The 15,797-nt window shown below is 35.7% G+C and overlaps 1 protein-coding gene across 1 annotated transcript in view; it reads left to right on the top strand.

Annotated features, from left to right (window-relative positions):
- Positions 1–15,797, top strand: part of RPGRIP1L (RPGRIP1 like) — an 80,750-nt gene that overhangs the window by 37,400 nt on the left and 27,553 nt on the right. Inside the window, exons 15-22 of the mRNA XM_050904043.1 lie at positions 194–646; positions 2,904–3,055; positions 5,384–5,750; positions 9,281–9,492; positions 10,673–10,756; positions 12,432–12,503; positions 14,079–14,256; positions 15,405–15,502. Coding sequence (XP_050760000.1) covers positions 194–646; positions 2,904–3,055; positions 5,384–5,750; positions 9,281–9,492; positions 10,673–10,756; positions 12,432–12,503; positions 14,079–14,256; positions 15,405–15,502 — 1,616 coding nt within the window. The remainder of the gene's footprint in view (positions 1–193; positions 647–2,903; positions 3,056–5,383; positions 5,751–9,280; positions 9,493–10,672; positions 10,757–12,431; positions 12,504–14,078; positions 14,257–15,404; positions 15,503–15,797) is intronic.

Below are 15,797 nucleotides of genomic sequence, written 5' to 3'. Positions count from 1 at the left end.
TTGTCAGTGTGCTAAATAAGCAGTAGATGTATGATTTTAAATGTGTGATTTCTTTTTTGGTAACACCTTTAAAAAAGTAACAGTGTTAATAAAATTGAATTATGCTTTTTTCCTCTCTACTCAGTCATTAATTATATTTGATTTTTAAATAAGACGGTCATATTGTAGCTCTATTTTGTTTTATTTGTTGCAGCTCAACTAAGAGATATTGTCTATGGTACAAAACCGCGTAAATCCAGACCAGAAATATTGCCAAGTGATACAGTGGATGAATTTGATGAAACTTTACATTTAGAAAGAGGAGAGAACCTTTTTGAAATTCATATCAGCAAAGTGATCTTCTCTTCTGGAGCTATGCATGCTTTTGGTGACCATGAACCTGCAACTTTTTGTACTTATGCATTCTATGACTTCGAACTTCAGACAACCCCAGTAGTTTATGGGCGTACCCCATCATATGACTTCACTTCTCAGTATCTTGTGCAGGCTGATGACTGCTTCTTGCACTATATACAGCAAAACAGTATCACACTTGAAGTTCATCATGCATATGGCACAGATTATGAAACAGTTGCTGAATGTCAACTGAAGTTCCATGAAATCTTGGAAAACAATGGGAAGATCTACAGCACAGCAAATTTAATTGGTAATTAACATATCAAAAAGTATTCTGTTTGATGCAGTATTGTAAGTGACAAGTAATGTGTATTTGGCCAACAATGAATTAGTGTATTACTATTTCAAAAGAAAAAAAAAAAGGTTTACACAACATATTTCCTGTTGGATGTGCGGTATGGTCTGGTGATTCTACCGACAGTTGTGGGAAAGCTCTGACAGGTGCAATTTTGCCCGTAATGGCTGAGGACAAAGATGGTGTTAATATAGTGATCCTGAAGTATGTGACATTAGAAGTTTGTGACATGCTGGAAATGGCATTAGAGAATCTTGTCGGAAAATAGCAAGTGATTCTTTGTCTTGTATAAAGGTCACTTGCAAAGTGTTACTACTACACATGTAAAGAATTTTAATAAAAGATAGTATCACCTTACTCAACAGAATTATTCAAAAACAACATGGAGAAACGTAGTTAGTAGAGCAGGGTACTTGATTGCATTGTACGACTATTCATATGTTAGAATTTCTCTATGAATACTGTAGAGAAGATATTTTAAAATCAGACTGATAGTCTTTTTCATTTTGCTTTATTATTTTATATATTGTTAATTGTGTTTTAGTTGTCTAATGCAAGTTTCTTTCATCCTCTCAGGCTGTTATTGATACACGGGGGCCCTACTTACTTCAACTTTGAAACATACAGTAATTTCAATGAAGTCTTGTAATATATTTAAATTAAATCAAATTATGCTACTTTTGCATATACAATTTCCCTGTTTGGCAGAATATACGTTAAAAACAAAAACATTTCTGTATTATAAGACTATCAAACATCAGTGCTTTATATCTGGCCCAAATGTCATAAATATATCCCCTCATTCCTTATCAATAAATAAAGGAAGAAATGATTACAGTGGTTGTAATTTAAACTGGTAAGTCAGAAGTCTTCATATAAGAGTCGTAAGGCATCAAAAAGCTGCAAATGATGGTGATTACAGTTAATATTTCATATAGTAGCATAATCTATGGGGGAGTTGGTTTAGGTTTTGTGCATTTTTTTCCTTTTAATTTAATTCATTGTTTTAAAATAATTTTAAGATATCCCGGACAAGCCTTTTTTAAGAAGTACTTAATATTCTGTGCTGTTTACTTTTTCTTTTAGGAGTATTTTATCGGATCAGTAGATTCAGAGACCTCTAACTGCCCGCTTTTGTCAAAAATCTGGTTTAATAAGCCATTATAAAGTGGTATTTTTGCCAGTAATTTAAACTGCATACCACTTTATGGGACATTTCCAACTGTTGACATACAAAACTGTTATAAGCTTTATTTGCCTTAAAGAGATTAAAATAATGAAATTGACTTGACTCTATAGCTTGGACAGTAAATATTGCAGATTACAATACAAAAAAATGGTCATGTTTTGGATCATACATGTAGAGCCAGAGGAGGAGTTGTTTCTGTTTCTAACATGAACTGCACATCTCATGTCACAAACACTGTCATAATGCATAGTCACAAGACAACTAATCTTTAGAATCATAGAATCATAGAATGGTTTGGGTTGGAAGGCACCTTAAAGATCATCTAGTTCCAACCCCCCTGCCGTGGGCAGGGACACCTTCTGCTACACCAGGTTGCTCAAAGCCCCATCCAGTCTGGCCTTGAACACTTCCAGGCATGGGGCATCCACAACCTCTCTGGGCAACCTCTTCCAGTGCCTCACCACCCTCACAGTGAAGAATTTCTTCCTTACATCTAACCTAAATCTACCCTCTTTCAGTTTAAAGCCGTTACCCCTCGTCCTATCACTACACTCCCTGATAAAGAATCCCTCCCCATCTTTCCTGTAGGCCCCCTTTAAGTACTGGAAGGCTGCTATAAGGTCTCCCCGGAGCCTTCTTTTCTCCAGGCTGAACAACCTCAACTCTCTCAGCCTGTCCTCACTGGGGAGGTGCTCCAGCCCCCGGATCATCTTCGTGGCCCTCCTCTGGACCCGCTCGAGCAGGTCCCTGTCTTTCTTACGCTGGGGGCCCCAGACCTGAACGCAGTGCTGCAGGTGGGGTCTCACAAGAGTGGAATAGAGGGGCAGAATCACCTCCCTTGACTTGCTGGTCACACTTCTTTTGATGCAGCCCAGGATGCGATTGGCTTTCTGGGCTGTGAGCGCGCATTGCTGGCTCATACAATTTTCATCCACAATACTTGTGGCGTTTCCTAGCTTTTGACTTAAGTACTCTAATGTTGAAATGAAAATTAATGCAATCCCGTATGTATTTATTCCTTAGGAATCAAAGGAAACATTCAAAATTATGGTACCATAGAATACTGGATCAGGTTACGAGTTCCTATGGATCAAGCTATTAGTCTCTACAAAGAGAGGTCAAAGGCTCTGGGGTATATAACATCCAATTTTAGGGAACGTGAACAACCATCCCAGGTATGTTTGGGTTTGTACTTCATAGTTTTGATAGAATAAACTGTTCAAAATTACTTTTTCAGTTCAAATAGTTTATTTCCAGTCTGTATATGTTCACGGTTAACAAAGTTAAAGGTTCTTGAACTGAAAAATATCCTTAGCAGTTGAATGACATGTTTTTCATATAAAGAGATTAAGAACCAGTTGAATTATAGCTTTCCTGAAGAGACAAAGTCTTAAACTACAGTTAGTTATTTTTACTGAAATTGTCACTAGAATATTTGAAATTATTATATTTAATTTTCTTAACCTGTAAGGGCCAGATTTTGTTAACATTTTGTTCTAGTACAATATTCATGAATATTAAACCAGCTGGGTGTCAGATCAGTGTAACAGGTGAAGCAGTTGTTCAGAAAGGTCTCAAAGTTCTTAATGTTTGAGTATTATGAGATTGAGATTATTTCACTTTTTTTTTTGTCTGCATAATGAAGAGAATTTTGACAATATAATGCACTGTATAATCATGTTTAAATAAGGGTCACAGACAGAAAAAGAAGGGGCTTTCAGACATGTTTAACAACTGTTTAAGAAATAAAACCAATCAGGTTAAAATGTATAAATTAAAACACTTTAGAGTTTCTAATGGGCAATTTTTTTTATCTATAGCTGTTTAAATTACTGTAAGTCTGGAGTAACTTTAATGTTTTATTCCATAATGTAAACATATATTATACTAGAATCTCAATGGATTCCATGATGTAATCTGAGAAGTATGTTTAGTGTATGAATTCTATTAAAGGTCAGTGTAGGCATTTTCAGAATAACTTCGTGTTTGATAACATTGTAACATTTGCTTTAAATCTGATTTTTAAAAGAATCAAAGGTATTTTTAACTAACTCGCGAAATCTGGCTGTTGTTAAATGCCAAAATCTGTTACTTAATCTTCTCTATTTTTGATTATGTTATTTCTGGCTGTGTTACCAATCCAAACACAGTTGAAAAGTAAGGCATGTGGAACAGAGCGTTTTGTTGTAATTATTGTAAAATTGCAAATTCAAACATGGCAACTGAAATATACTGATTATACAGGAGAAAATAAAATAGGAAAAATGGCAGAAATGAAGAACAGCTTCTACAGAGCTGTTTGAAACACTGCAGTTTGCAGAAATGTTTCATGGCAGAAACTAAAAGTCATATAGCTATAGCAGATGGTTACATTATGTTAAGGGTTCTGTCAGTCTGCAGCTGCAGAAGTAGCTTCAGTTGTGCCTTCCAAAAGTTAAGCTTTCACTAGTTAAACATACATATAAAATTTTCTGTCCTGTATAGCAGCAGAAATCATGGAAACATGAACTGTACATAAACTGCTATAATTTTTTTTTTTTCCCATTTCTGTATGTAGCCAGAAACAGTAGTCTTAAGGTTGCATATTAAGGACTGAAACTGTCACACTTGGTTTTCTCATTAACTATTTCAGTGTGGATTATTTAATCAAAATATCTAACATTGTATCACACAAAATCAAATTGATACATGTTTCCCCATATACCAGAAGACAGAACTCTGGCTTCCACAAGCAACATAATTATGTACAATTAATGAAAATAGCACTGACATATTACAGTAAAAAAGGAGAGCCTTTTGAGATCAATATAGATGGGGATTACTCATTTAAGATATTCATGTTATTTGTTTTCTTCTTATTCTTTAATTTTTATTAAAATGAATTTCCCAGTTTGCCAGCTATGGGTTCCACAGTATGTACAAGCCATGCTAATAGGTAATTCAAAAAATTTGTGATATCATTGAGTTTTTTAATTTACTTCAAACATTTATTATTACTCTTCCCACGCTGATTTCTAATTTCTGTAAATTGTTTATGTAGGTAAAAGTTTTGGAGGAAGAAAAAACCAGAGGAATCTGCAGTGTAATTTTAATTATTGAAAAGTACATGCATAAAAGGGACTACAGTTATAAAAATTTCTTTACACAGGATAGCTGTCAAAATCAGAATCCTTAACTTTAAAGTGGCACTAGATATGAATCACTCTTAAAACTGTGATCTTCACTGCTTTGTAGATAATCAAATGACAAGTAAATCATAAAACTTTAGAAGAATAAAGCAAACAATCACAGACCTGAAAGGATTAACCTCTTATTTCCTTGTACCAACAAACCAATAGAGATATCGTTGAATTTGTAAAACAAGTAATATTTTAACATAGAAAATTAAACAGTAGTTGGAGTGTCATTGAAATAATCAGTTATTTGTTCTATTTATATAGTTCTTAGAGTTCGCCAACATAAGAATTCTAATGTTTTTAATTTAACTTCTCTTTCATTTAAAGCAGCAGATACTCAGAACTGCCCAAGTCAGCACTTCAACAGATGGCAATTTAAATGAACTCCACATTACAATAAAATGTTGTAACAATCTACAATCCCGAAAAAAACATCTTCAGCCAAATCCTTATGTTGTCTACAAGTTCTTTGATTTTGCAGACCATGATACTCCCATCATTCCTAGCAGCAACAACCCACAAATAGATGACCATATGTGTTTCCAAATGCCAATGAATGCAGATTTAGACCGATACCTAAAATCAGAATCCTTAACATTTTATGTATTTGATGATGGTGAAACGGAAGAAGGTGCTTATGTAGGGAAAGCCAATGTGCCTCTTATTTCTTTAGCACATGACAGATCTATCTCAGGTAAGAATTAGACCTCTTTAAACTTAACAAAATCTTCAGTTCCTGTTTTGTATCTCTTTAAATCTCTTTAAGAACCAAACTAAAGAAAGGCTCTTCAGAGGGATCTGGACAGGCTGGATCAATGATCCGAGGCCAATTGTATGAGGTTGAACAAGGCTAAGTTGCCAGGTCCTGCACTTGGGTCACAACAACCCCATGCAACGTTACACGCTTAGGGAAGAGTGGCTGGGAAGCTGCCCGGCGGAAAAGGACCTGGAGGTGTTGGTCGACAGCCGGCTGAATATCAGCTAGCAGTGTGCCCAGGTGGCCAAGAAGGCCAATAGCATCCAGGCTTGTATCAGAAATAGTGTGGCCAGCAGGACTAGGGGAGTGATCGTCCCCCTGTACTCGGCACTGGTGAGGCCGCACCTCAAATACTGTGTTCAGGTTTGGGCCCCTCACTACAAGAAAGACACTGAGGTGCTGGAGCGTGTCCAAAGAAGAGCAACGAAGCTGGTGAAGGGTCTAAAGAACAAGTCGTATGAGGAGCGGCTGAGGGAACTGGGGTTGTTTAGCCTGGAGAAAAGGAGGCTCAGGGGACCTTATTGCTCTCTACAGCTACCTGAAAGGAGGTTGTAGCGAGGTGGGTGTCAGTCTCTTTTGCCAAGTAACAAACAATAGGACGAGAGGAAATGGCTTCAAGTTGCACCAGGGAAGGTTTAGATTGGATATTAGGGAAAATTTCTTCACCAAAAGGGTTGTCAAGCATTGGAACAGGCTGCCCAGGGAACTGGTGGAGTCACCATCCCTGGAGGTATTTAAAAGACGTGTAGATGTGGCACTTGGGGACATGGTTTAGTGGTGGACTTGGCAGTGCTAGGTTTACAGTTGGACTTGATGATCTTAAAGGTCTTTTCCAACCTAAACGATTCTGATTCTAAAACCCCGTATCATTCATCTACTGTTCTTGTCTGACAGAATTTTAAACTCCAATGAAATCCTGAAAAGAAATTTTGCATCTCAGTGTTACTTAAGTCATAGCTAGTGAAAAAGTCTGTGTCAGAGCTTTGAAACTGATGAATGATTTTTTAATATAAACATTAAACTAAACATTAGAGAAATAAAAAAACAAGGGAGAGAAAAAGTTTCAAATGTCTCTTTTGTTTACTAAGAGTACTAACAGAATGTTCCAGCATTGTTGCATTTTAACTCAAATTTTAAAGTAGTGTTTGGTTTTGTGATTATCCATCAACTGCAATGAATCTGAACAGGATGCCTGTACTTTACAGGGTGGATTGCAATAGTAGGATTTTTTCCCCTCATGACATTTTCTGAGGTTTAAGAGAAAAAAGTAAATATTTTCTTTAAAATCCACAAGTAAAAAAAAAAAAAAAAAAAAATTAAAGGAACCTGGTGTCCAAACATTCATTTATCATGGTCCTAACAAAGATGAAAAATCTTTTAAATCCCTTTTTGTTCTCTATACTGGCCCAGGTATGTAACAATTATGATTTGATAAATAATTATAATTGGAATGATGTGTCACTCTAACACTGACTAAATTTAATTGCTAATCAATTATTGATGTTTTCTTTTTTGTTAGCATTTTAGTAATCTGTTCGCCTCTGCCTTTTAGCACTGTTTTTTGCCTTGAGAAGCCTACCAAATTTACCAGTTGTATTTCTCACACTACTATATTATGAGTATCTTTCATTATTAGGTAGAAAGGCCCTGTTAGTCTTAACATCAGGTAGGAAGGGGTGGCTGAAACCTTACTTTCAAAATGTACTGCTTTCATAACTGACAAGATATCTGTGAAACTAAAATAGTAGATGTCTTGAAATAAGTCTTGAAAAAAAACCATCAAGTGTTTCTCTCTGGTTCAAAAGTAACCTGGAAATATTTGATATCTTCTTTTACTGGTCCTTTTTTATGTTCTAATGATAAAAAAAAAGTTTCCTGGCATATACGTACTTTCTCCCACCTCCTTTTCTTCTGGTGTTGCTGCTACTTCTTTTTTTCACGACTGGTACACTAATTTAAACCATGCTTTCTTTCTCTGCATGGCTTCATTTTTTTTTCTCATTAGTTTCCTTTTCTAGTTTTGGCTAATGTACACTTAAATTAGAAAATTGACATGAGAAATCAGCCTGTTTGGGGAAAAAAACAGATCAAGAGCTACACTTGGAATCTTAGAATCATTGTCGACTGGAACTCCTGATATGATCTAGTCTAACCTCCTGACCCAGTTAGAGCAAGTTGCTCAGGACTTTGCCAAGTTAAATTTTTAATATCTCGAAGGACAGAGATCTAGCACCTGTCTAGTCAACCTGTTCCAATGTTTGATCACCCCCATAATAAAAACTTTTTCCTTACAGACCTGGGATTTCCCATGTTCCAACTTGTGTCTGTTGGCTGTCCTTCTGCTGTGCACCTCTAGTTCTGTCTTTTCCACACTCTCCTGTTAGGAAGCTGTAAGACCCCCTCTGAGCCTCCTCTTCTGAAGGTTGAACAAATCACTTCTTTCAGCCTCTTCTATGTCATGTGCTCCAATGCCCTGAATCTCTTTGTAGCCCTCCACTGGACCTGCTCCAGAATGTCAGTCTCTCACTTGTGCGGGAGAGGCCAAAACTGGACACAGCATTCCAGATGCCATCTCATTGCTGTGGAATAGAAAAAGTATGAAACTTCCCTGGACCTGCTTGACTGCATTCTTGCTTATACAGGCCAGGGTGCAGTTGGCATTCTTTGCTGCAAAGACACAGCTTGGCTGGCTTATATTATTTTTGTCAAACAGGACGAGCTCTGTTTCTGCAAGTCTGCTTGTGGCCAGTCAGCCCCCAGCCTGTACTGCTACTTGGGGCTATTCCTGGGCCAGTGCAGGACTTTGCATTTGCTTTTGTTGAACTTCATGAGGTTTCCATCAGCCCATTTTTCTACTGTGTGAATAGCAGCCCTGACTTCAGTGCATCAACTGCTCCCCGCAAGTTGACATCAGTTGCAAATTTACTGCGGTGTTTATAATATAAAAGCTGCTTAATGATTATTTCATTGTCCACTATAAGACATTCATGAAAATTTTAAAATATGGTTCTATAATTATCCCATACAAATGGATAATAGGAGAAAAATTGCAAGTGAATTTAGGGTGTTTCTTCTTCGATAAAGATTTAGCAACAGCAGATTTTTAAAACCCTTATATTTTCTTTAACGAAAGTTAGTATTAGTAAAACATGGAAATGATTTAGTTAGATCTTTTGGAAGATGTCAATAAGAATTAGTTATCTGGTATTGGATTATCTGAGAAACCTACAGGACATCTTGAACGAACACAGTAATCCAGTCCCTTCTAAATCCTGTATTTTTGAATGTCCACAGTGTTATATTGGATATATTTGGATCTACAAAACACAATATTTTGACACTATTTAGCTTCTAAAATGAAGAGTATTAAGTTACTTAATTCCTGAATCCCATTCAGTTTTGCATTGCATTTTCTTGTATATGTATGGAATAAGATAATTTAGACAAGATTTGCATTTTGCTTTCAGGTGCTTTTGAACTAGCAGATTCTGAAAGACGTGCTACTGGTACCATCACAGTTGAATTGAAATGGAAGTTTGTCTACCTGCCACCAAGTGGATTAACAATGGCTGCAGACTTAGTGAATGACATTCAAAAAGAGAAATCAATGGCAACTAAATTACTAGCAGAGGAAAAAACGCAGACTCCAGCCCTGTCTCCTTTTACTTCATCAGTGACGGTAAGTAACTTAACAAACTCACAGAAGTGAAGAGATATATAAAAGACCTATTACAGCAGGTCATTTAGTTCTTCCCTGATGACCAGGATTTGTCCTTACTGTAAAATAATACATAGTACAAATACTTCATATAACCAGCATCTTCGACTTCCTTTGGGAAGTGAAATCTTTCTTCTGTCCAAAACTTTTTAAAGTGTTTTATAATGGTAGATAACTGGTTAGCAAAAGGGCAGGGAGAAAAGGGAGGAGAAATAACAAACATTAAATGTCTTCCCTATAAATTTAGTGCTTATTAATTCTCTTTCCAATGTAGATGTCCTACATAAAATGTAGTCACATGCTTGTGCAACTTCAGGGCTATGGTTGAAATTTAGGACAGTCATGAAATCAGCTATTGTTTCTGTGGTCTCTTAGAAACTCAGACAGAACTCAGTCAGCTGGGGTAGCTTTGAGCCAAAAGAATTCTCAAGCAGCCATACCCAAGCTATACGTACAGATACACGGGTGTATCTGCACCACACTTTTGTTATTCTGGTGCCTCGAGCATGGTGCTAAGATACCAAATAGCTTCTTAAAAATCACTGATAAATTAAAAGTAGCGTAAGTGGAAATGGAGGATAATTTCTACCTTCATCAAGAGAGTAAAGCATGAAGAGTAATAAACCACTTTTTATTATTTTTTGTCTTTTGTATTGTGACATCATGAGAGAAATATTTCTGGATCATTTTGTTGATTTTGCAACTATTATCAGTCTCTTTTCTGTTTCTGTGTTAAAATTCTCCAAAGGAAGTGGCATGAGGAAAAGTGTCAAAGATATGGTAAGCCTACAGAACAAGAAAAGAAATCAAGCACTCCATAAACAATAATAATAAATCATTCTGCCACATATATGATACCACTGACTTCAGTCCTACAATTATTTCTCACCTGGAACTCACATTGCATTCCATAGATGTTCTGTAGAGTTTTATACCCGTTTGTGGCTGAATTCTGAAAGGTATCTCCATTTGGGGGGGTTGTTTATTCAAACATCTACATCATCTTGCCTGTTTAGAATTGAATTTAGTGCAGTTAGATTTGGCTTTGAAAAAAAAATTAGGGTCCCTCAAAATTTACTGTAAAGTAAGATGGTTAGAATATGGCAATAAATGGTCTTCAACTATATTTGTTTTATTACAGAAACCAACACCCAAACCAAGGCAGCGTGCAGCTCAAGCAGACAAGAAAGTATCTTTTCTGGATCTTAATACTATACAGATGGCAGTAAGTTTTAAGTATTTTCTCATGCATGTTGAAGCAAGAAAGGCTACTTATGTCTCAGTATGGACAATTTGTAGAACTAATAATTGAGAACACTCAATTTTAGCAGCACAAGACTGGGATGTCCCAGCAACGAATGATAGCGTAGTACTGCATATAGGTGGGGGATACAATACAGGGGTATTTGTGTGACTCCCTCAGAATTGCTTGCTATCCTCCACAGTTTACAAACTTCAACTTTCATAGACTTAGGGCAGATTCTAACAGGACCAATTAGCTGTCTCTGCACTGTGTTTCTTGGCTCTCTGGATTATTAATTAAAGTGTCTTTGTACAGTGTGCCACTTGCACAGACATATACATGGCTCTACAGAAACCAGCTTGATCCGAACAGATCCTGAGTGTTGTGCTAATGAGATACACAATTTGACACAGTTCAGGGTCACCTCTTAAACAAGGTTTATCAGCTGAGATTACACACACTGTGAAAACAATTACACTTTTGAACTTGGGATGCACTGTCATGTGTACATCCTTGCAGACTCTAGGAGAGTCTGCATGGAACTAACATATCTGCTGTATGGTGTAAATTTTCATTTGATCTTAAATAATCTGCCTTCAGAGAACTAAGAATAGGCTGTAGTTACTCTTTTAATTAAATCCAGTAAGTTAAGGTAGGTTGTTTTAACAGCTAATTATAAAAGGTTATGAGTATTATTATCAGTCAATAATATTATGTTGCATTAATTAAAAACTAGCTGTGATCCTTTTTTTCCATTTGTAAATGCCTTGATTGGATTTATTTTTTTTAAATGTTAACATCAGTTTTCAATTCACAGGTGGTTCTGCTATTGTTTAGTTTACCGTGACTACAACTTTGTTTTGAGCCATACAGTATAGACTGGAAATAAGAATTAAGTCAATCTCTTGTATTTATTAACTTAAAAAAACAAAAAAAAAAAAGTCAAATGTTGGTGAAATCAAATCTTTTGAGAGCTTAGATATGGAAAACTGGAATGTTAGCCATATAGTTACACACACAACATATCTTCAGCTGTCCAAACAGTAACTTCTCAAAGTTCAACAATTTTTCACAAACTAGGATTTTCTAAGGGAGACAGCTATTCCGTCTCCATCAGAAGTCTTCATTACTGGGTGGGCAGCTCCCCTAGCTGTTCTAAAAATCCAAGCCTCACTGTCTGGTTAGAGACGAAAGTACTGTTAGAACTAAATAATGAAATAGCTGGGGCTTCTCTGATGTCTAAATCTTGTGGTGAAATGGCAAAAGAGTGTCCGTGCAAGAGAATTAGAAGTTCAACAGATTAAAACTGTGCAGGAACAGTCTGTTTCATTTTCCTGTTCATTTTCTGAATAGCAGAGAATCTAGTTCTTGGATATTAATGTGACACATGCCAAAGCAAATAGTTGTTTTTGGAAAAGGAGACTCACTATAGAAGTGGGATGAAAGGTTTGACTCACCCAAACCATTTGTAAGAATTGTCCAGCCTCATAGGTAGAAGCTATAGCAGAGGATAGAAGCAGTAATGCTAATGCAGGGAAACAAAGGAGGACATAATTTCCTGTCCAAATGTTTCTCCACCAGTAAATTTATACCTACTTTTGTATGTTAATTGTCTACTATATATTTAAATATTCCATTTATTTTACCCATAACTTAGGGCTTTGTTGTTGAAAATAACATGGAACTTGCACAGAAGATGAAGGCTTCAGGAGTTTCAAGTGTTTCAGAGGTATGAGATTATTCAGGTTTTGCAGTTTTATATAATATATTGCATTTGAATTCCATGTGTATGTTACTTCTTCAGTCATCCATCAAAAATCAAACTATGGTAAAGTAAGATCTCAAACTTCTCTGAAATATGAAAAAAGTGATTCCTTGTGATGACAATCTTTTTTTGGCCATTAGAAAGGGAGGAATTTCTCTACGTATTTCCTTCTATGTTTGGATGAAGTTTATTTTGTCTTCCCTCTAAAAATTACCATTATATAGTGGGGGGAAATGAAGAAGAAATGGAGTAACGTTGGAATATTGCTAAATATGTAGCATTCCAAGGAGAAGAAAAGTATTAAGTATTGTAATTTATAATGGTTGAATTGGTTGTGAAAATAAGTTGTGGCAGATTTGGCAAACTGTAGTTTCTAGTGGTGTAACACAACATTTAATCACTGGCTCTTCTCTTCCTTTCACTTTTCTACTTTAAAGCTCATCTGGGGCTTTGATTGAGAAGTTAAGTCTCCCTTCCACCACATCAGGTGGTATTAGTCAAGCAGAATAATCAAAAAGTATTCTCTCTCTGAAAATTTTACCCACAAAATGCAAATCTGTCACTGAAGGAATTAAAAAGAATGGCCAAACATTGTCTAAAACACAGTGGTTATGATACATCATCTATGCCAAGGAGGAGCACAAGAGACATAAAGTCAGTTTTCTGCAACTTGAAAACTTCAAGGATAACCTTTATTTATAGAATAAGGCTCTTAAGTGTTTGTCAACATCGATATGCTTTGTGTGGCTCCAAATGTGTTAGAATAGAAATAACTCTTCAGGTCCAGTTTTGGAAAACCCAGATGTTCTGTGGATAGCTGAAAGTTATCTCATGGATTCTGAGGGTGGGAGGTGAGGCATCAGTGTCTCTGTGGAAAATTCAGTCCTAGAGAAGAATTGTTGGATTATAAATAATGCATAGGTCTCCAGCAAATTTCCATGGAAGATGTCATGTCTGTAATGTTATGTCCATTGATGAGGTATTATTCTATGTAATTGTACTCAAAGAGAAAGAAGGGAGTAAGATTACTTCACAGTAAGTTATGCACTAAAGATATTTTACCTTAGATAAAGTTTGTATTTTGTAGCAAAGCCAATACTTTTTTTATATGATTTTAGTTTGCTTTTGTAACAGAAAATATTGTATAACTTAAGTTATAAAATTGCCAGCTGAGTAAGGTGGTGGTGGTTGGTTTGTTTTGTTTTTTTTTTTTTTAAACTGAGTCTTGTAGAACTGAAAGAGCTGAAATATAAATGAATATGGAAATCTAACAGGCTGTATATATGTTGACAGGTACCGAATGATTATAATAGTTACGTTTTCACAAATATATGTTGTTAGACAATTGTCTTTCTACTGTATCAATTATTTGTTACTGCAGTTGACAAATTCTCAGTTTCCTGCACTGCATAAGCAATATAATTGTTTAAAGGCTGTGTATAATGAATGTGAGCCGTAACTCTTCAAGTTTTGAACTGTAGTAACTTTTACTATTCAAGGAGTGTTATAAAGACTGGAAGTTTATCTATTTTTATATAGCATGTGGTACATGAGGTTCAACAAGAAAGGCTAGCAGATGATAAGGTGAAGGAGATGGCTGAAGAAATTCAACAGGAAAAAGACGACCTCTCACATCTGTCAGAGGGGCAGTTGGCTGACCAAAGCTCAGTTACCTCTGGAGATGAAACAGAAATAACTGAAGAATTGGAACCAGAAGGTAGAATTCATTTTTATGAATAAGTAACTGCATTTTCTTAATAAATCTATGTCTCTTTCCATTTTCTTAAGCATTTCTTACTAGCAGTGGGAGCTGCCTCATTATGAGAAGCTTCATGACAGAAATGATATTCTGGTGTACTTTATAGCTGAGCTGGGTGGTGGATATGGTGGTGTTATTTTCTTCCCAAATGGAAACTGTATTGTAATTGAATGCAAAAATCTGGTATCTGACCTAGATTCATAAAATATTAAAGGAAACCTGGCTTCTATTTTAAATGCCTTTATATTCTCCCTTAGAACTATGCTGTTCTAAAGACTATTTTAATGAATATGCTCCTTTTGTCTGCAGATAACAGCCAATGCTGGTATTGGAAATCCTTTCAGACAGTGAGAGGGGTAGTATGTCTTATCACATCTGTGACATAAAGTTGTTAGAGGCAGATTTATTTAAAGATTATAGAAGCTGGGTCATCCTGTTCCACCTCCACACTTAAACTGTTTATCATTGAAATCAACCAAGTCCACGATACCAAGTTTGAAGTAAAAGCACAAGCAGGATGCTAAAATTTTATGTTCAGTTGTTTGCAGCTTCTGCATAAGAATTCATTAGAAAAATTGGAAAAACATGATGTTGAATCCCTGTTGTGTTTATATGTAATTTGCTCCAGAGAAAAAAGACCTGAATGCTTTAGAAAATAATCCACCTGCATACAGAACTACTTTTTAATAAAAAAAAAAAAAAAAGTACATTCTTCTTTACATGTGCATGGTGTTAAGTATAGTCAGATCCACAATCCTCAATCCACAAATTCAGGCCATATTCTTATATAAAGGTAACTGTTGTTCATACTTCAGTTCATCACAGGACTTACATCATTCCACTCATCAACTTTCATCTGGGAAACATTACTTTTTTTTTTTTTTTTTTTTTTAGCAAATCGGAAAAAAATACAGTTTAGATGACTTTAAAGGTCATTGATTTGCCAATGTTAATCTTCTGCAAGGAAGAGAAGATTTACCTGGCACTTATACTTTATTTATTAGAAAAGCAAATATATTGCTATCAGGTTTCTCAGCAAGTCTCAGATGGACTACAAATACAGGGGTTTTTAACTACATTGATTTTTTTTTTTTTTTTCTCCCCAGATCAAGATGATAGACAAGAAAATGATGCCATTGAATCAATAATAACTGACAGCGATGACTGTATTGTTTCAAGTCCAGTATCCAAGAATATTAAACAGGTGAGTCAGAGTATTTATGGCAATTATTTGGTAAGTTTAAGAAAAATATTTTAAGCCTAATGTCCTCTAAGAGTAGCTTTGCTATATCTAAGGTCAGATTCTAAGGCATTTTCAACAAATGTATGTTTTCCTGTTTCCAGTTCAAATAGACATCTTTTCACAGAAAAAAAAAAAGTTAACCTGACCGTATTGTGCATGTGATTCATAGGTGTTTTTTTTAATGGGGAAATTTGTTGTCATCTTTTCCATTACTGTCATATACACTTAGAGGTAGACATTTCTAGTTAGTTTCAAT

Source organism: Gymnogyps californianus, chromosome 12 (genome assembly GCF_018139145.2).
Source record: "Gymnogyps californianus isolate 813 chromosome 12, ASM1813914v2, whole genome shotgun sequence".
In the NCBI taxonomy this organism is placed as follows: Eukaryota; Metazoa; Chordata; class Aves; order Accipitriformes; family Cathartidae; genus Gymnogyps; species Gymnogyps californianus.
The sequence above is the reverse complement of the archived record's forward strand: the minus strand, read 5'-3'. Positions and strand labels throughout refer to the sequence as shown.